Source organism: Trachemys scripta, chromosome 6, assembly GCF_013100865.1.
Source record: "Trachemys scripta elegans isolate TJP31775 chromosome 6, CAS_Tse_1.0, whole genome shotgun sequence".
NCBI classification, from domain to species: Eukaryota; Metazoa; Chordata; order Testudines; family Emydidae; genus Trachemys; species Trachemys scripta.
Window position 1 is genome coordinate 411,398 of NC_048303.1, and position 26,054 is coordinate 437,451.

A 26,054-nucleotide genomic window follows, 5' to 3' on the forward strand; every position below is an offset into this window, starting at 1 on the left:
GAACGGCCAGACTGGGTAAGACCAAAGATCTGTCTAGTCCAGTATCCTGTCTGCCGATAGTGGCCAATGCCAGATGCTTCAGAGGGAATGAACACAACAGGGGAGTTTTGATATTCATCCATCTCCTGTCATCCACACCCAACTTCTGGCAGTCAGAGGTTTAAGGACACCCAGAGCATGGGGTTGCAGCCCTGACCATCTTGGCTAACAGCCACTGATGGACCTGTCCTCCATGGACCTGTCCAATGCTTTTTTCAAGCCAGTTTCTCTTTTGGCCTTCACAACATTCAGTTTCCCTTCCCCAAAATAAAGACCAAAATCTGCCACTGCTTGGGAAAGGGCAGCAATATGCGGGATATAGCTTTATACATATAAAGGAGCTAAGATCAAAATACACACGCTAGGACAGCGGGCATCCCCCAGGAAGTCTAGTGGGGACACGACTGTGTGCTCTGTGCCGCAGTGATCCATTTTATTAATATATTACTGAGTATTTGCTGTATCTAGAGACATTGGTCACACTCCAAGGGATCATGGAGCCAGAGATCAAAGGGTCAGATCCGAACCACCGCAGCTGCCCAGAACTCTAGGTCCATAGCCCAGCATGGTTGATGCAGGCTCCAACATGGGACGCCAACCCAGATTGTACCACACCAGGCCATTTAGTGAACTGCTGCTTTACGGGAAACTTACTAACCACTGCACAGTTTTCCTTAAAGCTCGTTCATAGGGTTACTATCAGCAGGACCCTAGAGACGCAGGACAGGGGTCTATAGAAATTACTCTAAAATCCTACAGAATCCACGTAGGAACTTGACATCCAGACCAAAGGGACTGATTCACACCACATCCTTTCTATAGGGTTTTTTTTAACCATGCTGTAGAATTCTACAGCAGGGATATAATTCTCCACTGCATTTCATTGGATGGCTCAGCATTCCTATACCAAGGTTATTTTCTATTAATTTGTAAAGGACTTTTCCAGAAAGGATTAACGATCTCACAGCTTTTTTGTATAAGAAGGGATCGACACCAGTGTCCCTGGCCAAAATTCCCCACCCCCACTGTTACATGTGCACTTGTTAGTCACCAGCCTTCACCCCAGAGGCAGTTGCATGTAGATGATTGTAAAGTGCCTACAAATATTGGTTATCGGGCCAGATCTTGAAGCCATTGCTTAATCCTGAGTCAAGGAAAATTAAGGGCTGATTCAGGCTTCAGGTCCAGGCCAACAGGATGTGAATATTCTCCCATTAGAGGGCACCTTTTCCATTACTGTTGCTAACAGTACAACCCAGAGGGCTCCAGCCATGCTCAAACCAGGGGCCAGGCAAGACAAGACAGAATCTGCTCCACACACCTCAGAACTGTGCTCTGCGCTCTACTCCTGGCAGGGAAATTGCTGCAGTTTCTAGCACAGGTTTTATTCACCTAGTTCCTGTCCAGAAGGGAGCACGGAACTGAGCCAAAGAATCCAGAACTAAACCCCCTAGAGGTGAGCCTGGGTATTAATAGTAAATGGTACCTGGTCGAAGAGGCTCATTCCTAGCACCGGGAGGGAGGTATACACCAAATTGTAGAGGGTGATGAACCACTGATCATACACAGTCTAGAAAAGAGTTGAGAGGTCGGTTAGCAAAGGGAAGCCTCTGTTCATCTGTAACGGCCATCGATGACCCCGCCCGCCTGTCAGTCTTTCACATCTTCATTCACAGAAGCTGCCATTCGCCCCCGAGCAGAGGGCCGGCCTAAGGGCCAGGCCCGGGACACTGAGCTCCAGCCAAGCCTGGCAGAAAGGACACAAACTGTGGCAAAACAATTCCTTTGCTGCGCACGTCTCAAAATTCAATCAGCCCCTCTCCAGGCTGCTGCAGGCGACTGAAAAGTAAATGGCACCCACCAGCCTTGGCCCAGCACCGAGAAACTTCTGGGCAGTTCTGGAATACTGGGCCAAAATCGTGCAGCTTCCTTTAAAGGAACAAATAAATAAATAAAAAGCCCCAAAAATTGACACTGAAGGAAATATATAACACATGAAATGAAACACAAGTGATCTGAAATACAGAACTCTCCGGGCTCTCTTGTTTTCAGATGATGATGATGATTTATTATGAGTCATACCAGGATCGGGCCCCGCTTGTGCCAGGCACATTACAAACCCAGAGCGGACAGACTCTGCCCCGGAGAGCTTGCAATCTGAGCAGTGAGTTAACACTACTCCCGATGGAGAGAGGGTGATCACTCTAGTTCTAGCTGCCTGGAAACGAGGAAGGAGCGCGTTTAACCGTTGGAACTTGGAACAAGGCTGTTTGAACAGACCTATCAGGTTCACAGAGTCACAGACACAGGGCTCTTTATTGGTTAAACCCCAGTGATGTGAATCAGTTAGTGACTCCCACACCTGTATCTGCATGAGGGGAATACATTCATGCTACAACAGACTGAGCCCTCATAATGGGATTCTCCTGTCCTAAGTGCAGGACTCTGCACTTGTCCTTGTTGAACCTCATCAGGTTTTTTTTGGCCCAATCCTCTAATTTGTCTAGGCCCCTCTGTATCCGATCCCTACCCTCCAGCGTATCTACCACTCCTCCCAGTTTAGTGTCATCTGGATTTTATACGTACGGTTGAGATTATGTTTTCCAGTGTGCATTACTTTGCATTTATCAACACTGAATTTCACCTGCCATTTTGTTGTTTTGAGAGATCCTTTTGTAACTCTTTGCAGTCTGCTTTGGACTTAACTATCTTGAGTAATTTTGTACCTTCTGCAAATTTCATCACCCCACTGTTTATCCCTTTCTCCAGCTCTTTTATGAATATGTTGAATAGGACTGGTCCCAGTTCAGACCCCTGGGGGACACCACTATTTACCTCTCTCCATTCTGAAAACTGACCATTTATTCCTACTCTTTGTTTCCTGTCTTTTAGCCAGCTACTGATCGATGAGATGACCTTCCCTCTTATCCCACGACAGCTTACTTTGCTTAAGAGCCTTGGGTGAGGAACCTTGTCAAAGGCTTTCTGAAAATCTAAGTATCTTATATCCACTGGATCATCCTTGTCCACATGTTCATTGATCCCCTCAAAGAATTCTAATAGATTGGTGAGGCATAATTTCCCTTTACAAAAGTCCCAACAGATTGTGTTCATTTATATGTCTGATAACTCTGTTCTTTACTACAGTTTCAACCAATTTACCTGGTACTGAAGTCAGGCTTACCGGCCTGTAATTGCCAGAATCATCTTTGCAGCCGTTTTTAAAAATTGGTGTCACATTAGCTATTCTCCAGTCATCTGGTACAGAAGTGGACTTAAGTGATCGTTTGCATACCACAATTAGTAGTTTTGCAATTTCATATCTGAGGTCCTTCAGAACCCTTGGGTGATACCATCTGGTCGTTGTGACTTCTTATTGTTTAATTTAAGAATTTGTTCAAAAACCTTCTCTAGTCACACCTCAATCTGGGGCAGTTCTCAGATGTATCACCTAAAAAGAACGGCCCAAGTGTGGGAATTTCCCTCACATCCTCAACCGTGAAGACCAATACAAAGAATTCATTTAGATTCTCTGCAATGGCCTTATCGCCCTTGTGTGCTCCTTTAGCACTGGTTGTTTAGCAGCTTCCTGCTTCTGATGTATTTAAAAAAAATTTGCTGTTAGTTTTTGAGTCTTTGGCTAGTTGCTCTTCAAATTCTTTTTTGCCTTCCTAATTATACTTTACCCATGACTTGCCAGAGCTGATGCTCCTTTCTATTTTCCTCGGTAGGATTTGCCTTCCAATGATTAAATAATGCCTTGTTGCTTTTAATAGCTTCCTTTACTCTGTTGGTTAGCCCTGGTGGCACTTCTTTGGTCCTCTATGTCAGGAATTCTCAAACTTCATTGTGCTGTGACCCCCTTCTGACAACAACAAATTACTACAAGACCCCAGGAGGGGGAACCAAAGCCTGAGCCCACCCAAGCCTCGCCGCCCCGGGCCGGGGGGCCAAAACCGAAGCCTGAGCCCCACAGCCTGGGGGGGGCAAAGCTGAACCCCAAAGGCTTCAGCGACGGGGGAGGGGAGGCTGTAACCTGAGCCCCGCTGCCCAGGGCTGTAGCCGAAGCCTGAGCCCTGCCACCTAGGGCTGAAGCAGGCAGTGGAGCAAGTCTAACACCAGCCCTGGCGACCCACAGTTTGAGAACCGCTGCCTAAGTTTTTTATGAGTTGGCAGTAGGGTTGTATGACAGCCACTAGGTAGCAGCAGTGATCCATCACAGGCCCCTGCAGAAGTAGCAGAAATTGCATCTGAGGCCGGATGCCACCTGCTGACCCGTCTATCCGAAGCATGCTGGGAGAAATGCTAACCTGCTCTCTGCTCCATTAGTAGCACACACAATAATGCTGCATTTGAGCCCCAGGGCATTTTCCTGGCCAAGCATTTTCACATTATCTGCGTTTCCCCTGTGCCACTGTGAAGCACCCGCAGGTTCCCCTGTGCTACTGTGTACGGTGCAGGGGAGGTGGGTGACAGCATAGGGCTTTTCACTGTACAGACTTCCCAGGGAAGCAGCTACAATCCTCAGGAGATTTGGCTTCAAATAATTTTGTGGCCTGTTGCTTAAGCAAACAAAGGCAGACATGGGATTGCCCAGCTCTGCCCCATCGTATGCTTCAGGCCCGGCCAGGTCCCTGCCCACAATGTGAACCAGCCCATGGGTTTCCTTCCCGCCTTCTGGCAGGTTTTCCCACGTGGTCCCCTCATGAATGGAACGGCCTCCCCATCCCCGCTTCCGGATTTACAAAACACTCGATAATTTTACATCAACATCAATTCACGAAATCCTGGTGAGCGTGTGAAATTCTGTGACGCCAGAGAAAAATGTCACTGGGTGGCTGCTGGCGTTAAGCAAGCCTTGAGCACCCCACTTCTGTCAGCAATGGAAGCAGGTGAATGGGGGAGAACATCAGCTAGGGAAATTCACTACCAGGGCCCATGGGAAGAAGAAGAAGTATCCCAGCCAGAAGACAGATGAGTAATGTTTGCCCCAAGGAAGGAGCTGGCTTGTCTCATCATGGCTGTATTTTGCAGAGGAAGCTATTTTTGTGCACAGGACGGAGATTCAGGAAAGCTGGGTTCTGCTGGCTCCCTGTGACCTCAGACAAGTCACTCAGGACCACACTGTGAAAGTTATGTTGGCACCCAAAGCTGAGGATGAAACAATCTGGCCTTTGGCCTTTCTATGCTTCAGTGACTCCATCAGTAAAAGGGGGATAACTGGATTTCCCCAGCGTTCCTCACAGCAGGACGAGAAGGGGGCTCTTCGGTCCTGTCTGTAAAGTGCTTTGGGAAGACGTTCGGGCAGGAAAAGGATTATTACCACGTCTAATATACAGTGTGACAGGAACACAGAAACTGGCCCACCTGTGCAGAGAAGCCGGAGAAGAATCCATACCAGAAATGAACTAACGTGAAGGCAAAGTTCTTATAGAAGAAGTATCTGAGGAACTTGCACATGCGGATGTAGGACCATCGCCCGTGGACTAAGAGCAGGCGTTGCAGGTAACGGAACTGTGCGAAGGAAAAGTCGCTGGACAGCACAGCCTGCATCCCCTCCTGGCCGCTGATACCGACCCCAATGTGGGCAGCTGCAACAAGAGGAGAATCCAGATCATTACAACGAGAGCTTGGTTAGCGTTAGGGTTTATCAGACTACCCACTGCATGCTGGGACACGCAGTCTTTGTGGGTCACACCTGCACTTGAGCGGGGGGCATTCCCGCACAGAACACATTTGGCCCACCGGCCCCACTGCACGCTGCTGAGTAACAGATTGGTTTCTGAGATATTTCCAACAGCTGAGGTCATTTACCTGCTAATGACAATGAATCTTTTCCTTGACTGTCCATGTTTTTCAGCAGCACAAACTAACTTTATAATCTTGCCATTGCTAGAAAATGACCTTTGAGATGTGTTTAAATGGTCGCTTCCACTCCCCCAGCTGCAGAATATGCTTCTATACTCCAAGAACATAAGAACAGCCATACTGGGTCAGACCAACAGCCCATCTAGTTCAAACCAGCCTGAGTTACTTACAGTCTGTGGGCATTATTAGTTCAATCAAACATTTACACAGAAAAGTCTTAATAATAACTTGCATTTATTAAACAGAGACATACGTTTAATGTGACAGCTAACGATAGAGATTTAACAAATGACACCATTCTCGATGACTGGGGGTTGATTGGATTCGGAGATTCCTATGGAATAATGAGTCGAGCAGAACTCTGAGTCCCCATCCTCTCGTGGTGGTGGTATTTTCTAATTATCACTAATTATCTTTTCTTTACCCTTTCTTGACTGGCTGCCTGACTTATCTCCCTTGAAGCTCCCCACTTAGTCTTTTCTTTCTTAATTAAAAGGCCCCAGTTAATCAATTTGTATAAATTCACGTGAGGAAGATTAGCAAGAGACTCTTTTGCATAATCTTACTTTAATTAAATCTAGCCTGAGGAATTGTTAGTGTCATAAGGCACCAAATAAAGACACAGTCCTGTCGGCGACTAGAAGGCTGTGTTTTAGGGCATGACCGGGAGGTGTCCCATGGGTCACACGGGGATGCTAAGACATTCACCCAAAACTATACAGAACATTACAGGCATCCAGGCTGTCTCCTTTCACACTCCTCACAGACCTTTCAGCAGCTATTGTTTGTACTGCAGGAGTGCCCAGAGGCCCCCGGGATGAGAGCTGTCTGATACATTGCGCAAAGGATCTGCAAACACCATAACAAGTGGGAGTAGGAGATGGGCAGAGGGACTGGGTAGGACAAGCGTAACACCGACAGGCACTCGGGGGGACACAGACCCACTCTGGGCGCACCCACACAGACCTGAGTCTTTTAAAAAAAGTGAATATCTAAAACAAACCCACGAAGATCAGCAACCCTTGCCGGCCATGTACCCAGCTGGGAACCGATCAGGGAACTTCCCCCACCCAGGGAACGCCTACTTCACAACCTGCCCATTCAGGCAGCTCTGATCTGGGGCTGCCAGACACTTGCAGAATGCAGTGGCTGTCTCTGCTGGCCAGGTGAATGTCTTGCTGGTGAAAGCCATCCGAGTGGCAGCCCTGGAGACTGACGTCCTTGTTCACGCTCAGAGCTGGAACAGCCCAGAATGTGACAGTGCCAACTGCCCAGTGGCCATGCGAGCCTACTGGGGGCCCGAAGCAGGAATACCCCTTCCCCCCAAGACTAAAACAGGCAAGTTCTTGTAGTAAAAAGGGAACAGGGGCCCCCATGAGCTGCTCAGGGCCCTATGCAATTGCTTAGTCTGCTTCCGCCTAGTGCCGGCTCTGCAACTTGCCCCCATCACCCTGCTCCGGGTCTCCTTGCCTAGGGGCGAGAGCGCGAGCTACAATCTCCAGGCCCATTCCCTCCTTGCTGAGCAGGCCAATAATGGGTTTCGCTCTCTACCAACCCCGTGGTGCCTCATGATGCAGCCAGCCTGGAGAGGAGATCCATGACGGTTCCGTGCGTGCCGGGAGAGTAGAGCATGAGAACAAGATCAGCCGTTAGGTCTGGGAGCAGAGACTTGCCCAGGGAGGGTCATGCTCCACCCTCTGTCATTCCCACTGAAGTCAGCAGGGCTAGGTGCGTGGGGAACAGAATTTGGCTCGTAAGCAGAGCAGAACATCTGCACTGACTTGGTTACTTACTTGTAACCAGAGTTCATTGAGATGGGCTCTGCATAGTCCTACTTGTGGGATCAAGTTGCCCGTGCTATCAGCATCCGCTGGGGCCACTCCAGGGGGTGTGGCCCCAACCAGCCTCAGTTCCTTCCACGACGTCAGGAATTCCTAGCCCGGGACTCCGAAGAGGGGAAGGTGGACGAGTGTGAATACAGACTCCATCTCTAGGAACTCTGGCGCCAGGTAAGTAACCTCCAGTTCTCCCTTGAGCGGCCTCTGCACATTCCCCCTGGTGGGAGTTAAGCGAGCAATACCGCCCCAAACTACGCAGCTCTAGGCTAACAGGGACAGCAGGGCACCAAAACGAGGTGAAAGGGCCAAAAAGTAAACAGAAGTGACCGAACTGCTGGCTCCCCTTGAACAAGTCACAACGAGGGAAAGCTTTTGCTAAAAGCATGTACATAGTTCCAGTACCGGTCACGCCACATGGTGCAACGAAGACCTGCCACAGGAGTTGCCTTTGTCCTAGACAAGGACTCTGACAAACCCAGGAAGTTGAACCACTGCCCGGTCATGGTCATTGTGAAACAGTGCATTTTACATGGACAATATTTGACCATGATGGACTGGCTCCTCTGGTGTCAGCCTCATGGCTGGTTATAAGAGTTTGGGGAAGTTGTGGATAAGTTTTGGCCCCATAAAAATCATGGCAAAATTCTCTGACCATGCAAAGTATGAGACATTCAGGACATGCAGACAAGCTAGAGGTCTGAAAGAGATGGAAAGCACAGACACTGCAGAGCTGGAGATGCTGACAGGCCCACCTGTTCTGTAAGCATACAGCTGAAAGGAGATCAGTCATTAGCTTGCATCTCGGTAACACTCGGGGCTATCAAGAATGCCTGACGAATGTTTACATGGAACCTGTGAGCTTTACAAGGATAAAAATTACAGCCCCTTAGTTCATGCTAGAAGGGAACACCCCTCGGGTGAGACAAATGAACCTATTCTACGGCAAGATTTGCAGCACAACAGGCATTGCAATGGAAAATGAAGTCTCCTTTTCCGCAGCTCTCACAGCAAAGTAACCACCTCAGATAGCTCTCGAGATACACAGAGCAACCTGGTGACAGATCAGGTAACTCCCGGGTGACAAGAGGCTGTCACAATCTGTGTATCAGAGGTCACAACAGAGATGGCAACCAAATGTCTCTTGGCAGCAATCAAAGAATTGTTGTTTTACACTATGCCAAGTGTAATAAATAGTCCAAAGGTAATGGCCAATGAGCCTGTTATCAGGCCCACCTGCTTCAGAGCGGCTCAGATGGGGAAATCTCTCTCAGTTCATGGAGTAGACCTGGCTGATCAAAGATTCCTGCTTTCCAATAGGATCTTTTGGACCTCAGTATAAATGCTCCTATTCAGGAGTCCACTATCCAGACTCCGGCTGTTGACCAGAGAAACTCATCTTGGAGGCAGGAGATGAAATGGTTTGGAAAGCAGGACTTTCGGAAACTAATCTCATATTCACGATACTGAATGGCAAAATTGCCAGTCTCTTGCCAGGGCTACTGACAGCAACTTGGTACCAACTAAACCAACACTGGAAAGCCCTTTAAATTCAATCCAGGGCACCATATAGAGAAGTTCCTGCTCTTGGTGCAGGAAACAAATGCAATATTGAGGTTAGGTTTTGCTTGCCCGTGAATCGGAACCACCGACAAGCAGAGTATCCCTGGTGGGAAAGGACTTAGCTGGTATTTGCCCCCTTGTAGAAAAAAATAATACAAGATGGAGCCCTTGATAGAGCACTTGCATGTTGAGTGTCAATTCTGCTCTAAGAGTCAGTCAACGTCTCTTCTTTCCCTGGTGGAGGATACTGAACTTTACAAATGGGAAGTTTTCCTAACACAACTGGCTAGACTACCCCCTCTGTGGTGGTCCAGGTAACGCATCGCTGTAATGCTGCCCATCAGAACCTAGGTTTGGATTTATGAAGGGGAGAAAACCCTCACAGGCCAGAAATGGCTCTCGGCTCTGGTACCTTGACATGGAGCCACATCTCTCACTGAGACGACAAACCAGGGAGTGGACGGAGCGTGAGGTGAAGAACCTTTTCTCTCCTTTAGAGCTACTACTGCCCATGGCAGGAAGGTGACCTGGGAAACTCCCTGGAGGGGATGTTCCTTCCCTGCCTAGTGAAATAAGGCATCTAGAAAGCACTGGGACATCGTGGCTCAGGTGTTCCTAGGGTAAAGACAAGGTGATGGAGTCAGGAAGAACCCTGCTGAGGCCTCAGACACAGCCTGGTGTGAAAGCTATCACTTACCTGCACCAGTAAGGAATCTGACCACTGCAGGAAAGTTTGTAGGTCTGGAATACATCCAGGTTTCAAAGACCCCATGCTGCCTAGCGGGGATGAAGGTACAATTTTATTGATCAAGGTCTACTTTGACTCCAAACAGAGGGATGTGCAGAGAGACAGATGTATGAAGATGTGAAAGTGACTGCCTTTGAGACTGGTTGATAGCTCTGGCTGCTGGTAGCTGTGATGTGACCACGGCACAGAAGAATCTGGATCCAGGACAAGTTCCAGATTAGAGAGCCTTGCACTAGCACAGCAGCTCCCACTCTTCTTGCAGAGTGGGCACTGCGGTGTGCCAGTGCGGAGGAACACGTCAGGAGACAGCTGGGCAGGGCTGCCTCTACTTACTTTTGATCATGCTGACATCATTTGCCCCATCACCGATCGCCAGGGTCACGGCCTTCTTGTACTTCTTCACCAGCTCCACCACCTGGGCTTTCTGCAGGGGGGTCACCCGGCAGCAGATCACCACTTTGCACATGCAGGCTGTTCTCACCAGCTCGAGCTCCAAGTTCCCTTCTAGTGCGTAAGCCTGTGGAGCGGAGGAGAACATGCTATGAAAGTGAGGTCAGTCCAGATACAGCGCCAGCCCAAACCACAGAACCAGCAGGAGGAAGAATAACTAACCCATTGTGTCAGAGGAAGTGCCGGGGAGGCATGATGCCCACAGGAGCTACTAGGCCAAGAATAAGAGCTGGGATGAGATTTTCTGAGCAGCAACGACAATGGCCTCTTTCACCAAAGCTCCCCCTTTTCATTACTAGCAGTGACACTAGTGGAGTTTGCCCTCTTGACCTTGGTGGGTGGGTCTCTGCTCACTCCTGGCTTAGTTCCTACGGTGTGAGTAGAGGCTTGTGTCCTGAGAAGACCCTGCAGCACTGACTTTCTATTACAATTATAAACATGCTGTAACTTACAATTAATCAACTCCCACGAACATTCCTCAATGGATCCTCCATCATTCCCTTTCCTGCCAAATCCAGGACCCATGTAAAAATCATCTGTCTGATCTACGGGCTCCAAGCCCCCCAGCCTGCAAAAAAACCCCAAAAAACCAGTCCCATATGGGCTGATTTACAATTTGGGAGTGCTTTAAAAACATCTAGTAGAACTGGTCATAAGAAAAAGACAAACAAAATAAATCTTCCTTCCCAGTATTGACCTTTTACTTATTAGGATGTGTTATTTCCATTCCTCAAATCAACAAAGATAACCGGACATCTGCTCAGAAACTCATCCCTCCACCACTGCCTGGCAGGTAGGGACACATTTCTGCCTTTTCACATTTCTTACAGAATGTGCTTCTTGTGCTTTGATGTCTTCTCTGCAGACATTCACGGAGGGAACCCACACGACTCCCTCCTCCCCCGAGCCATACAGCAGGCCAGCTGCCCTTTCCACTTAAGGCAGCAAATCAGCAGCCCAGATTTCCTTTCTTCCAAAACCAGTAAGCCGTGTGAGTCACCAACGCCCCCGCGTCCCTCCCAGCAGCAGCAGGCAGGCTTGCTCAGCTGGAGAGCCCGTTTCGTGATTCGGTTTTACCCTGCTATTGACAGCAATAGTTTTTACCACTTTCCAAAAGAGCCTCAATGCACAAAAACCTCCCCTAACAAAATGTTATACGCAAGCCTCGATAATGTCCCTCCATGCACACAGATCACTGTGTCATGTGATGCTGTGCGGCTGGCCACAACAAACATGGTGCTGCTCTCCACCTGCTGTTGTTATTTTTGTTTAAACAGGATCGCAGATGTGAACGTGGCAACACTGGGACTCTGTCACCACCCTCGTGGAGCTGGTTCAGGCTCCGTGTGAGAATAGCTAGTGGCTTTCCTGCACACTCAGGGGCAGATTTTCCAGGGAACCCAGAACTCAGTTTGCCCCCAGCTCTTTGACAAGCCCGGCGGCAGCAGGCTCTCCAACCCATCCTTACCAAGCTATGGCCGTTAATAACCAGGCCATACACCCCGTTCGCTTGCTCTTCAGGTAAGATCCTTGACTTCATGGAAGGGTTTTCAAACTTGAGGTTAATTTCATCACTGTCCAGGAAGGAATCCGGATTCATTTTCTTCCTTGCAGTCCTTAAAAGGATCAGTCATTAAAAATACAGAAACAAATGTAAGTGATTTTCTTAAACCCAGGTTTATTAAAGAAAAACATGGGCCCCATGGTTAGTATCCTTCTCCTTGCAGAGGGTTTTGAAGGACTCTGGCAGCACACAGGGCTGGAGTGGCCTTGGGAGAATTCCTCTCGTGTCAGAGCAGTGTCTGGCAAGGATATGGGGCCCTAGGATTCCCTGCCCCTGAAGCACCCAGCCGAGGGGCTAGCTGGGGCAGATGCAGAGCAGCCCGTAGGAAGCTGTGGGGTGGCCACTGGAAGTTATAGCAGCCCCTGGAGCAGACAGAATCCATGAGACACAAAGGTGGCTTCAAACCACCTTTACTCCTCCCATTAGGCAGTGCCTTCTGAGACACCGGCCCCGCAGCTAGGCCCCCATCATCAGACATCAAGAACAATCTCTTTATTCCTGGTCGGACCACCACCTTCTCCTTCCCTAGATCACAGGGCTCCATCTAGCTCCTCCCTACAGACAAGCTGAGAAAAGCATCCAGCTACGGGACCAGAACAAGGATGACCTGTTGGCGCAGCGAGAACCACTTTATGTCCACAACTAAAGGCATCGTGGCCCCAGACCCTCTGGCCCATGACGCTCCAGAGTGGTCAACTGTGTCCTTTTTTACATCAATTTTAGGGCCAGAATGGACCATTCATAATCATCTAGTCAGACTTGCACAGGCCACAGAATTTCACTTCGTGATTCCTGCATCAAGCCCATCTCTGCTAGCTGAATCAGAGCGGACCTTTCAGAGACAGCCAGTCTAGAGTTAACTTTTGGTGAACTGTGTTAGATGAAAGATGTGGACAAACTGGAGAAAGCCCAGAGAAAAGCAACAACAAGGAATAATGGTCTAGAAAACATGACCTATGAGGGAAGATTGAAGACATTGGGTTTGTTTAGTCTGGAGAACAGAAGACTGAGGCGGCACACGATAACAGCCTTTAAGTACGTACTGAGGAAAGGACAGGAAGCAATGGGCTTAAATTGCAGCAAGGGAAATTTAAGTTATCCATTAGGGTGGTTAAGCACTAGAACAAATTGCCCAGGGAAGTTGTGGAATCTCTGTCATTGGAGATGTATAAGAACAGGTTAGACAAACACCTGTCAGGGTGGTCTAGATAATGCATAATCCTGCCACAGTGCATGGGACGGGACTAGATGGCCTATTGAGGTCTCTTGTTCCATGTCTATGATCCTATGAAGACAGAAGGCTTGAATGGCACAAACACCCTCCAGTTCTCTATGACAAACACCACATGGCGATGCACAATCTGGCTGTTTACCTGAGTTCCTCTAACACGGCCTCTGAGGTGTTGCCTTCAATAATGAAAACATCCTTCATGTCATCATGCAGCATGTTACAGGAGTAGCCAATGTTCACGGCAGTCTCTGGAAAAATCAACAATTTCATTCAGACTCAGACAGGAATGACGTCGGTTACCCAGCCACCCTGCCCTCTCCTTGGGGCATTTCCCTGGCTGACAAGTACTGTGCATCTCACCAGAGAGAGGCCTGGGCCACACACAGCTGTCAGTTCTAAAGGAACCAGAGATCTGGCCGGATGGTCTTAGCACCAGGCTCACAACGGCCGGGCTTTCTAGGGCCACAGAGATTGACATCGCGGCACAAGAGGCTCAGCTCTTTGTACTGCTGAAGTGGATGCACTGACTTTCCCATGCAATTTACTGCACGTGGGTTGTCTGCGGTGCGTGGACCCTGATGATACAAGGGCACTTCTGAGGAGCCTTTTGCCCTACGTCCTTGGACGGCATTTCCCCTGCCTGCTCTGCCTTGCAACATGCTGCCTTCAGCCCTGTGCCCGAGAAGTGGCTGGATTTCAGCAGGACGGAAGGTAAAAAAGGGTCAGATCCTGAGCTTGCTGACATCAAAGGAACAATGTCCATCTACACCAGCTAAGGATCTGGCCCGTGTCCAAAAAGCCATTGGCCTCTTTGGGGAAGAAAGGCGCAATAGAAACGAGCTCTCCAGATTGGGGGGGGGGGGGGGGGGGGGGGGACCAGAGGGGCAGATATAGGTTGGGTGGTTCCATTTGCTGTTTAGTATCAGAGGGGTAGCTGTGTTAGTCTGAATCTGCAAAAAGCAACAGAGGGTCCTGTGGCACCTTTGAGACTAACAGAAGTACTGGGAGCATAAGCTTTCGTGGGTAAGAACCTCACTTCTTCAGATGCAAGTGATGGAAATTTCCAGAGGCAGGTATAAATCAGTGTGGAGATAACGAGGTTAGTTCCATCAGGGAGGGTGAGGTGCTCTGCTAGCAGTTGAGGTGTACAGAAGCAATTTCTCCTCCCTTGGTGTTCACACCTCAACTGCTAGCAGAGCACCTCACCCTCCCTGATTGAACTAACCTCGTTATCTCGATACTGATTTATACCTGCCTCTGGAGATTTCCATCACTTGCATCTGAAGAAGTGAGGTTCTTACCCACGGAAGCTTATGCTCCCAGTACTTCTGTTAGTCTCAAAGGTGCCACAGGACCCTCTGTTACTATTTGCTGTTTAGTTCTTGTTAGGAAAACAAAGCCCCACAGAAAAATGCTGCGGTAAGCCTGGCAGTCCAGGTGCCAGCTCATGCCAAGGCCACGAGGCCTCACTGAAAACACTGACAAATGCACAGCTGGAAACCCACTGGCTCCCCTGGGTGCTAGCATTGCTAAAACAGATGTTCCGTGTCTAAGCAAGTGTGGAGCGTTTGCCCTTTATGAACTGCGTGCGAGTTGCTGCCGGCATTGAACTCACTGGTAATAGCTGCACCCCCTGCTATAGGGAACAGGGAAGGGTTTGCTCTGTAACTAGAGAAGTGTTTGCTATGACACTGGAAACCCCAGTCAGGAGAGGAGCATTACCAGGTGTGACATACCAGTGAACCACTAGCGGTGTCCCTTGCCCAACAGAAGGACGCCCATAGACACCAGATGAACCACTGGGGAACATCAGTGGACAGGAGACTTTGTGGATTGCTCCCCATACCCCCCTGAAGTACGCAAACCCATGTCCCCTTACAGTCTGAACTGTGGGGGAAGGGAATAAAATCCCCGACCAGAAGGATCTGTATCACGTGCTGCTTGGCATTTGGCGAGGGCAGTATTTCTAAGTATGAGCGAGGGATCCCCAAGCTGCTTAGCTTGCGTTACCCCTAAAGGACATCTAGAGCTTGCACATTACAGCAGCTTCTGTTACTTTTTGGAACCTATGGGCAGGTCCACCCTACAAATTTACATTGGCGCACTGCACCGCCGTAGCATGTCTGGTGAAGATGCTCTAAGCCAATGAGAGAGCTCTCCCACCGGCTTCACTCCACCTCCACGAGCGGCAGTAGCTATGTTGGCAGGAGAGCTTCTCCCCTGACCTATCGCTGTCTACACTGCGGGGCCAGGTCAGTGTAACTACATCACTCAGGGGGGTGGATTTTTCATACCATTGAACGATGTAATTATACCAAAGTAAGTGTGTAGTGTCGACCAAGCCTAGGACTGTAACTCATTTATGTGCGTATGTTACCTACTTTACCCTTGTAAACAACTCTCATTTCTTTTTCCTAGTTAATAAACCTTTAATTAGTTTATTACAGGATTGGCTACAAGCACTGTCTTTGGTGAGAGATCTAAGATACCACTGACCTGGGGTAAGTGACTGGCCCTTTGAGATTGGGAGTAACCTGAATAGTGCTGTGATTTTTGGAGTAAGGGACCATCTATCACAAAGGCAGGATGTCCTGGGTGGCAAGACAGACTGGAGTGCCCAAGGGGGCTGTCTGTGCCTGCAGCCTCAGGACTCACCGTGGGTCTGACCATTCAGACCCATGGAGTTTTGCCTGAGTAAACAGGATGCAGGCAATGGAGGGAACAGCCTATCCAGAGGAGAGGAGAGGAGAGTCAGAGGCAGCAGCCCATAGCCCTGCGTGTCTGTCCCAGACCATCTCCTTTACCTTGCTTGTCTCCAGTAAGAACCCAGATTTTAATGTGGGCTTTGGCCAGGGTTTCAATCGTCTGGGGGACTCCATCTTGTAACTTGTCCTCAATAGCCGTGGCACCTAGCAGCTTCAAAGACAGAGGGAAATGGGTGAGATCCCCAGTGGTCAGCACCAGAGAGGAGCGCAGTCGCATCTGCTCCGTCCATCCAGCAGCGCTCACCGTGCTGAGGGCTCAGCCCAGACTTGATTCCACTCAGCTCTAGTTATCGTACGCATTAGGCACCGGTCCCACAAAGTCGTTTGCCTGTGAGCACCCCACTGACCCGGCTGGCCCGTGTGCACAAATCACTCAGGTCCCTGCTTGCAGGACTGGAGGCCTCGCTCTTTCTCCACCCACCCTGCACTTGCAGCAGCACAGCGCGGGAACGTACAGACAGGAATATTGTCCACACGGATGTATCAGGCCACAAACATTGTTAAGAGTCTCTTTCTCTACTTGCTGGGAACACCCACTGACCTCGAATCTTGGTGAGACGTGGCCCAGGGAGGTGATGATCAGACGCAAATGAGATTTCGGTTCTAGCTTCTAGCTGAGGTTTTTAGACAGAGCTTCCTACCTGCTGTTGGGGGAGGCTCAGAGTTCAGGTCTCAGGCTCTGAGCCAGTGCCTGGGTCTGACTGGGGCTTCAGGAGCAAAATCTCCTACGCTATGTTTGAGAGACCACTGCTATCCTGAAGGGCAGACATCTCCTCCATCAGCTGTTCTTGTCTCGTTCCTTGGAATCCAAGACAGTGTCACAGCAAGCACACTCGCCTTTCCAGAATGCACACCTGTGACCCATGCTGACAGTTACCCGGGTCTCTGAACCACATCTTATTAAATCAGTTACACATGGGGCTTGCTCCAGATCCCCTGTGGCCTAACGGTGTATTCATAACCAGCCGGCTAGTGAGTGATCAGGTGAGGGAAGCATGGAACGGAAAAGAAAAGGTGAAAAAGACTAAACAACTCCTGCTTGTCACAGCATAGAGCAAGGTCTGCTTTGACGCCCTGCATGCAATAGCATTCTGGGGCTGGGTCACCCAGGGCTGTCATAGATGTAACGTGGAAGCCTCTCTCACCCAGGCAGCTGCAAGCCCTCCGCCGCCTTTTGAATCTGGTCTGGAAGAGTTTCGGTCCTCCTCAAGCAGAGCTCAATAGAGCGCCCATGGGTACTCATGAATTCCCAACACACGGAGGCTACAGGGCCGTGGGATGAAGGCCTGAGCTCTCCCGTGGCCAGGCTCTCTCCGTAGCTGTAGTGAAGCACCATGGAGCTGTGGTATCTGGTACTGCACATGGATGGTGGGGAAAACCCATGGGCAGTGTCCAGGAGCGCGCCAGCTTTTTTGCCACCCTAGACGGTGGAAGGTCCCGCCCCCAAAATGCCGCCCCCGATTGCAGCGGCCGAAGATCCAGCCACCGCGGTCACCGCCCCCCAAATGTTAGCGCCCTAGGGGACCGCCTAGGTTGCCTAATGGGTTGCGCCGGCCCTGGCAGCATCAGGAGTTCTGCTGGCCTTTGCCTGCCTGCTCCGATCTGGCGTACAAACCACGGAAGGGGGAGGGGAACAGCTTCCTTTCCATGACTCTCCCCTTTGCTTTGCACACAATCAGCATGAAGCTGAACACGTGTTATTAAAATCTCTGAACTTAACCAGGTTCCATCCCCACCTCCCCTTACTGCCTCCCAGCTCCTTCTACAGGCCCCTGACACTGCACAGAAAACCTCCTGTCCTCAGCTCTCAGCAGGATCATGAGACGGCATGACCCAGGACCCTCCTACTTCCTCCCCCACACCAGATTCTCCTTTCTCCCTCACCGACTGGGCTATCCCTCCCCCAGTTCCTTCCTGCAAATAAAGTCCTTTCTTTCCAGGGTGCGCACACAGGCCCACAGGAAACAGAAACCTTCTTGGAGAGCGTGACAACGCAGCTGTAGAGTTTCCAAGATTTCATAAGAGCTGCTGTGATTGCAAAAGCTGCATGGCCTCCATTCAGACAGGGCATGTAGCTTCTTTTCATTCATTCCCCCAGCTAGCAGCACGCACAGGTGAACCCCAGGGGCATTCAAAAAGCAGCAGCAGCACTCACAGGAGGACTGTGCTTGCAGATCACAGTTCAGTCATCGCTTGCGTTCACTTCAAGCTGACACAAACACCCCTCTCCTCTCCCAGGCTGATAGAACAGAGTAAAGGCTCCTCCAGAAATGCAGAGGGACCCAGGAGCTACTCAGGACAGGGCTGTTACAGCTCGTCATTTAGAAGTCGGAAGAAGAATAATTCAACTGCTTGAACATACAAGGGACAGCTATGAAATATCACCTCTAGTGTGTTCACCCATCACAAGTCACCTAATCAGACAACCACACAAGTTAATATAAACTGTTCCCAGCCAACTCCTGGACGCTCACCAAGGTGTCAGTGAAAACCCAGGACTGCCATGATCAAAGCCATTTTAGTTACACAACCTATGTAAAGTCATAGCGATCTGCTTACTGATGAACCAACCTCCCGGCTGCCTGCCCACCACTTGACCCAGATTCCATGAAAGACCAACCATTAAGTCTTTTTCAATCTCTTCGTATAACTCAGATAACTTCTCTTCCCGTCCATCCAGGGCAGTGCTTGCTTCATGGTGACGTTTGTGCCACTCCTCAAAGTAGTCTTCCTGCAGGTTTTTGTAGGCCACAACCAGTGTCCTCAAGCCTTCACCTGCAAACTCCTGCAAGACATGGGTGGGACAGGTGAGGTCCATGCGGTGGAGCACTCTTCTCGCTTGATCTGCAAGGAGCGCTATTTACAAACACCCTCTCACCTGAAAGATGCCAACCCAACTTCTGCAATGAAACGGATGAAAACTTGCATGTAGCACTTTAAACTCACCAGCAACTGGAAATCCAGATCTATTCTTGAACAGATCCGTTTTTAACTGCAGTCTATTGCCCATACAAGACCAAATCCAAAGGGTTTTCCTACGCTTTGACTCTAAAGTTTTCCATTACCATGGCACCTATGTCACTGGTATTTGGATGAGGCCTACGTAAAACACACACAAAAGAGCTACTCCCAGAATTTCAGAATTGTGTCCATGCAATTGCTTGGCAGAACCGTTGGTGTGACTGCATGCTTTCTTTGCACTGAACAACAGTCACTGCATACATAATTTCAATGAGCAATCGCATCTGCACCTTCACCGCATAAGTGACTGAAAATCTGGACCCAGTGCTCGTCATAACCATCCCAACAACAACGTTTCCTTTTGGAAAGCTCAGATTCTCCCTCAGGGAGGACAGGTGGTACAGCCACCATCCTCCTCCGGTGGGTTCCACTGGGGGAGGGCAGCCTTCAGCTGCCTATGGAATGTGCTGCGTCCTCAGCACCTCCTCCGCCAGCGCTGGCCTGCTGTCTCACTGCGCTGGGACTCCGCTATCCCATTGCAGGCCGCCTGGCAGAGCAGGGATTGCAGACGCTTGTGCCAGTGTAACCCCTCCTGGGGGGCTTTCCGCTACCTGGGGCCCTGGGCTCTGGCCAGTGCCATCTGGGGGTGAGCACAGGCCCCGATAGATAATATTATCTTGTTAATTGTATCTTATATACAAATGCAAGAACTCTAAATACTAAGATGGGTGAACTTGAGCGCTGGGTATTAATTGAGGCTATAGATACAGTAATTCCTCATTTAACGTTCTATGATCCTGAAAAATGCGACACTAAGCAAACTGATGTTAAGCGAATCCAATTTCCCCATAAGAATTAATGTAAATGGGGGGTTAGGTTCCAGGGAAATTCTTTTTTGCAAGACAAAAGGCATTATGTACAGGCTTTGTCCATGGTGCACAGCCTCCCTCCCCTGCCGCCTGAATGCCGCAAGACAGCTGATTGCCACGGGCAGGAGGCGGGGGGAGCATGGAGAAGGCGCTGATCCGCAGGGTCCGCCAGCGGGTGGGAGGCACTGGGGGGGGGTAGGGGAGCTGATAGGGGGGCTGCCAGCCGTGGACAAAGCAGGCGGCCAAATGACATTATAGTGGAGCATTGAACAACTTTAAACGAGCATGTTCTGTAATGGACCCGGGACGTAACATCGAAGCAACGTTAAGTGAGACTTAAGTAACGTTAAGTAACACTCATGCCCCATCCGTCTGTCCAGTCTGCACATTCCCTCGTACGACTGGCAGACAGCTTTTATTATCCAATTAGTTTTTCAATCCCATATGGTGGGCCTGGGAATGTTAGGCCCGGGACCACACATATGTGGGGTTTGGCAGTCTCTCGGATATTTATCAAGAGCTTTGTGGGGACATACAAACTATGCCCGGAACATGACTTATCTTAACTTATCTATTACTAAATGGGAATATATATCTGGATATATATATATTTAATTACTATACCTTAACTCCTTACTCTATAAAACAACTTATCTATAGATACATAGAAACATATATGGATATATGTATTTAATTACTGTGCCTTAACATATATGGATATATGTATCTATAGATAAGTTGTTTTATAGAGTAAGGAGTTAAGGTATAGTAATTAAATATATATATATCCAGATATATATTCTCATGTCGGGGTCACCAGTGTTGTGAGAGGCTACCGGTGTGGTGCTTCTGCTTTCTCCTGTTGCTATCACTCGGCTGCGTGCGTGTGTTCCCTCTGTGTGCTGCCCCAGCTCTGCGCAGATAGCTGACACAGCAGACCCGACGAGAATCCCCAATAACCACAGAGTCTACTAAGATACAAAGGCCCCTCGGCCAGGTTTATTGTGATCTCGGACACAATTGCAGTTCCCCGTAGATTACTTAGTCTACCGGGCATACTACTAATAGATGCCTCTTGGCAAGGACCCGGCTCAGTGGCGGGACTTTCCACTGCCCCCGTGGCCGGACAAAGACACCACCCCAGGGACACATTCTTATACACCAGTACAAACAAGTTACACATCACTCCTGACGTATTGAGGTGCAACCCCTCTACGTAGCAAGGTACAACCCCTCTATGCAGTAAGGGGCCGCCTCACACCTTGTACCTGTTGGTTCGATCAAAACATCTCTATCCATCACTTTACCCTTTTGCCCCTGTCATTGGGATGGGTCGGTCTGTTCCATGTTATCTGTGGAATGTCTTGGTACCATGTTTATACTATAACTATACTAAATGAATATATATTTTCTGCAACATCAGCCCTTTCCTTGCCAACTTCTGTGAGCAGGGCCTGCCTTTTGCTCACAGCTTCACTTTGCTTTCTATGCTAGCAAAGCCTTGACCATTACTTTAGTTTGGTTCAGGCCTCATACTGGGCCTTCATTAGGCCTTTACTATGTTGCCTTCACTTACTACAGACGTTAAGTGGGGAGTTACTGTATAATAGGCATTACAGAAACTTGGAATAATGATCATCAGTGGGACATGATAATACCAGGGTACAAAATATACAGGAATGACAGAGTAGGTCACAGAGGTGGGGATGTGGGGGTGGCCCTATATGTGGAAAAAAGCACAGAGACAAACATAGTAAGAATCTTAATTGAATCAAACTGTACCACAGAATCTCTACAGATAGAAATTCCATGCTCCAAAAATAGGAGTATAACAGTAGAAATGTACTATCCATCACCTGACCAGGATGGTGACGGTGATTGTGAAATGCTCAGGGAGCTTAGGGAGGCTACAAAAACAGAAAACCAAAGAAAAATGGGGCATGTCAACTATCCCCATATTCATTAAGAACATGTCAACTCAGGACAGGAGGCAGAGATAAAATTTCTAGACACCATCAATGACTGCTTCTTAGAGCAGCTAGTCCTGGAACCCACAAGGGGAGAGGCAATTCTTGATTTAGTCCTAAGTACAGCACAGGAACTGATCCAAGAGGTGATTAGCTAAGTCACCATGACCATAATGTAACTAAATTTAACTTCCTTGTAGGGGAAAAATACCAAAGAAACCCACGATGGTAGCATTTAACGTCAAAAAGGGGAACTACACAAAAAGGAGGCGGCTAGTTAAACAGAAGTTAAAAGGAACAATCACAAGAGTGAAATGCCTGGAAGCTGCATGGAAACTTTTAAAAACACCATAATAGAGGCTCAAACTCTATGTATACCCCAAACAAAAATGCCCCCATGGCTAAACAAAGGAGTAAAAGAGGTGGTTAGAGACAAAAGACACCTTTTAAAAATTGGAAGTCAAATACCACTGAGGAAAATAGCACAGAACATCAACTCTGGCAAGTCAAGTGTAAAAGTATAATTAGGTAGAGCAGAAGAGAATTCGAAGAGCAACTAGCAAAAGACACAAAAACGAAGAGCAACGGTCAGATCTGCGGTTACTGCTGACCTGGGTTGTATTTAGAAAGAGGAAAGGCTCAGAGCCCGTTACCAATTGCCTGAATTATCCAGACTCCAAAACACGACTAAATGTAAGGAGTCGATGAACGTGTTTTTCAGGCAATGGCCCCCTGAGTCTTTACAGAATAACTCTTTCCTTTCCACAGTAAGTTACATATTAGTTGCCGATCTCCCAGGGAGATGCCTTTAGGGTTGCTTTAGAGACCATCCACTTTTCAGTCTCAGTGTTGGTTCCATTCCCAGCTCCAGTGGTGGCATCAGAGACGCTCACCGAGAACAGGGGACCCCCACCCTGCCCGTTATCTGCAGAGGGGTTCCCCTGCAGGGGGCACTTACATTCAAGTGTTCCATGGTCTCGTCTTTGAGGGATTCACAGGAAGCATCCAGCAGTTCATAGACAATGGTGTCAGCGCCCTTGCAATACAAGGTCAGGTCACCTTCCGGACTTCGCACTAAAAGCAATGGGAACAAAAGTTCTGCAAAACCCAGACAGCGGCATTTTGCAGCCATCACATCAAGTGTGTGTAGAGACATTCAAACGCGGGCCACCAGGGGTGAGGCTCACACCTGCTTTGCACAGAATGGAGGAGAATGCAGCCACTCCCGTCTTTAATACGGAGGTGTGGCGGCACAGACTGCAGGCTGCCCAACACGCACTGCTCCCTCGTGACCTGAGCAGACGCACTGCTGAAGCATGTAGTAGGGGAGGGGGGCAAGGACATCAATATCCAGATGCCAAGAGACGTCTGCCACTGAAGACCTGGCCCCGCTCCCAGTGAAGTCCCTGGTCACTTCCACTCTATCAATACATTTACCCCACGCTAATCACTGCAGGATCTGGACACCACAGAAAAGGAGACCCGGCACAAGGAGTACGAGTTGGAGAGGCTGACCGAGCAGAAAAGTGGAAGGGGAGTGACGGGAACGCACCGATGACAGACATCCTTTTGCGCACGTTGTTGAAGTCCAGAATAGCCAGGAGCTCGTAGACCTTTGTTTCTCCCATTTCCACCACAGTGATAGTCTCGGGGGTTCGCGCACGAAACACAAAGCCAAAGTTTCGGGCGGCAGTGACCAGGGCTCCTTCGTCCGGAGACTGGGCCTGATACACCAGGTTACCTGCCAGGCAAGGAAGAAACACTGTATGTTCATCTCAGTCCTAGATATCATCACCCTGCTCCTGATGGGAACCAAACACAAGGGCTGAGGCATTCTATAGCCACTGCTCATCTCCGGTCCGTCCGTATACCGGCCAGATGCAATAAAACCCGCACACAGACACACTCCTCACAGGCCACAGACTGACACACGTCAGGGACAGAGCAGCTCCATTAGGTCCCATTGAATCCATCCCCCAGAGCCAGTGCAAGACTGGTTCCTAGCCTCCATCTAGTGGAAGGATCTCCCTCTGCTTGGGAGACTTCCGCAGCCCAAGGGATCTCACTGCCAGGAATGTTTCCTTTGCTCAGCCTTTCACCACCCCAGGTACCGTCCGCATTGGCATTAATGCCTTTCAGATCCCAAAGGACAGGCCTGCCGCAGCTCTCAGTAGGGCAACGGGACTCGGCCCTAGATGGAATTTGGGGGGACAGGAGCGTGGGATTAGCATGACTAATGAGCCCCCATTTGTCAGGATGCAGCAGGCACTGCCCCTTGCATGAGCTCAGCTCTGCTGACTGGTGCAGGGAGGATGCAGTGCGTGGCTTTATTCCCATCGGCTCTGGGGGGCCAGTGCCACCAGCAGCTCTCGGCTTGCAGAGCCTTTGCGCTCCTTGGAGTAGTTATTGCACTTTGGCCAGCCACAAGGCCTGGGAGTCTCCTGGGGTCCTCTCCCCACGAGGCACCCGCAGAGCCACGCCAGCTAACGAGCAGCCACACACTGACTCGGGCGATTCGCACCCTGTGTGAATACAAACATTTGGATCCACATCCGATCCGCACCAGCGCCATCTAGAGCAGCAGCTCTGAACCAGGCATCTATGCCCCCCTGGGGGGCCGTGAGCCGGTTTCAGGGGGTCCATGGCCCCACGGGGCCGAAGCCTGGAGCTCCGCGAAGGGGATGCCAGGGCTCAGTGCTCCAGGCATCAGCCCCCTCGGGGCTCAGGGCTTTGTGGGGGGACCACCTGAAACCACAGCCCCCCCAGAGGGCCACGAATCCTCAGTAGAGAACCGCTGCTCTAAAGCTCTGTGTGGATAAACAAATTTGGATCCACATCCAATCTGCCATCGCAAAGATGGCAAACAATACAGCCACCTCTTAGGGTTGCCAGGCATCTGGATGTTGATCGGAACACCTGGTCGAAAAGGGACCCTGGCGGTTCCACCCAGCACCGCAGACCAGGCTGTTAAAAGTCCCGTCAGTGGCGCAGTGGGGCTAAGGCCGGCTCCCTGCCTGCCCTGGCTCCATGTGGCTCCTGGAAGTGGCGACATGTCCGGTTCCTAAACGCAGGGATGGCCAGGGAGGCTCTGCACACTGCCCCTGCCCCCACCGGGAACTGCAGCCAATGGGAGCTGTGGGGGCAGCGCCCGCAGGTGAGGGCAGCACGAACCACGCAGAACTGCCTGGTCGCCCCTGTGCCACGTGGAACCAGGGCAGGTAGGGAGTCTGCCTTAGCCCCACTGCTGCACCAACAGGGAGCTGCCTGAGGTAAGCGCCATCTGGCTGGAACCCGCACCCTGAACCTCCTCCTGCACCCCAACCCCCTGCCCCAAGTCAGAGCCTCTTCCTGCACCCTAAGTCCCTCCCAGAATCAGCACCCCAACCCCATGCCCCAGCCAAGCCCCCTCCCGCATCCCAAGCCCCTCGGCCTCAGCCCAGGGGCCCCCCTCCTGCACCACAACCCCCCGCCCCAGCCCAGTGAAAGTGGGTGAGAGGGAGAGTGAGAGGGAGGATGGACGGAGTGAGTGGGGGGCGGGGTCTCAGAGAAGGGGTGGGGCAGGGGTGGAGCCACAGGGAAGGAGCGGGGCGAGGGGCAGGGCAAAGGTGTGCAAAAGTTGGCATCCCTACCACATCTGCAGATGTGGGTATCTGCGGATATAAAGCGGATCTCCGCGGATTTGCAGGGCTCTGCAGATAGGGTGAGCACACAGCAAGTGTGAAAAATCGGGACTGGGGGTGGGGGGTAATAGGCTCCCATATAAGACAAAGCCCCAAATATTGGGACTGTCCCTATAAAGTGGGGACATTTGGTCACCTTATCTGCAGATGATTTCCCAGTGGACCCGTACCAGTGTCTGCAGAGAAATGACGGCCCAGCGCACTGCTACGACGTACAGGCCGTGACAGCCGCATCGGTGCCTTCCGCAACGCTCACCTGCCTTCTTCTCTTCTGGCATCACGGTGTGACACAGCGAGAGTAACCGGAAAAACCCGTGTGTCGCGGCATCGTCCAGCTTCACGGCTTCCACCAGGCTGTGGTCGTAGAACACGAACTTTGGGTCGGCCAGTTGGTTGTATGAGAAATCGACCTTCTCTGTGTGCTGCAATGGTGAGGCTTAGGGTCAGCCGGGCAGCTTGCCGCCTCGCCGCGCTCATAGGGCTCTCCACCCCCATGACTGCCCCCCCCCCCCCC

General features: G+C 50.2%; 1 protein-coding gene across 2 annotated transcripts in view; it reads right to left on the reverse strand.

The window, feature by feature from the left end:
• Positions 1-26,054, reverse strand: part of LOC117878866 (phospholipid-transporting ATPase ID-like) — a 121,313-nt gene that overhangs the window by 14,360 nt on the left and 80,899 nt on the right. For both annotated transcript variants that reach the window (XM_034773493.1, XM_034773492.1), the window contains exons 15-24: positions 25,797-25,962; positions 23,413-23,601; positions 22,819-22,934; positions 18,684-18,848; positions 16,103-16,214; positions 13,441-13,546; positions 11,972-12,119; positions 10,387-10,570; positions 5,407-5,630; positions 1,526-1,609 (exon numbers count right to left, since the gene is read on the reverse strand). In XM_034773493.1, the coding sequence (XP_034629384.1) occupies positions 1,526-1,609; positions 5,407-5,630; positions 10,387-10,570; positions 11,972-12,119; positions 13,441-13,546; positions 16,103-16,214; positions 18,684-18,848; positions 22,819-22,934; positions 23,413-23,601; positions 25,797-25,962 (1,494 nt within the window). The remainder of the gene's footprint in view (positions 1-1,525; positions 1,610-5,406; positions 5,631-10,386; positions 10,571-11,971; positions 12,120-13,440; positions 13,547-16,102; positions 16,215-18,683; positions 18,849-22,818; positions 22,935-23,412; positions 23,602-25,796; positions 25,963-26,054) is intronic.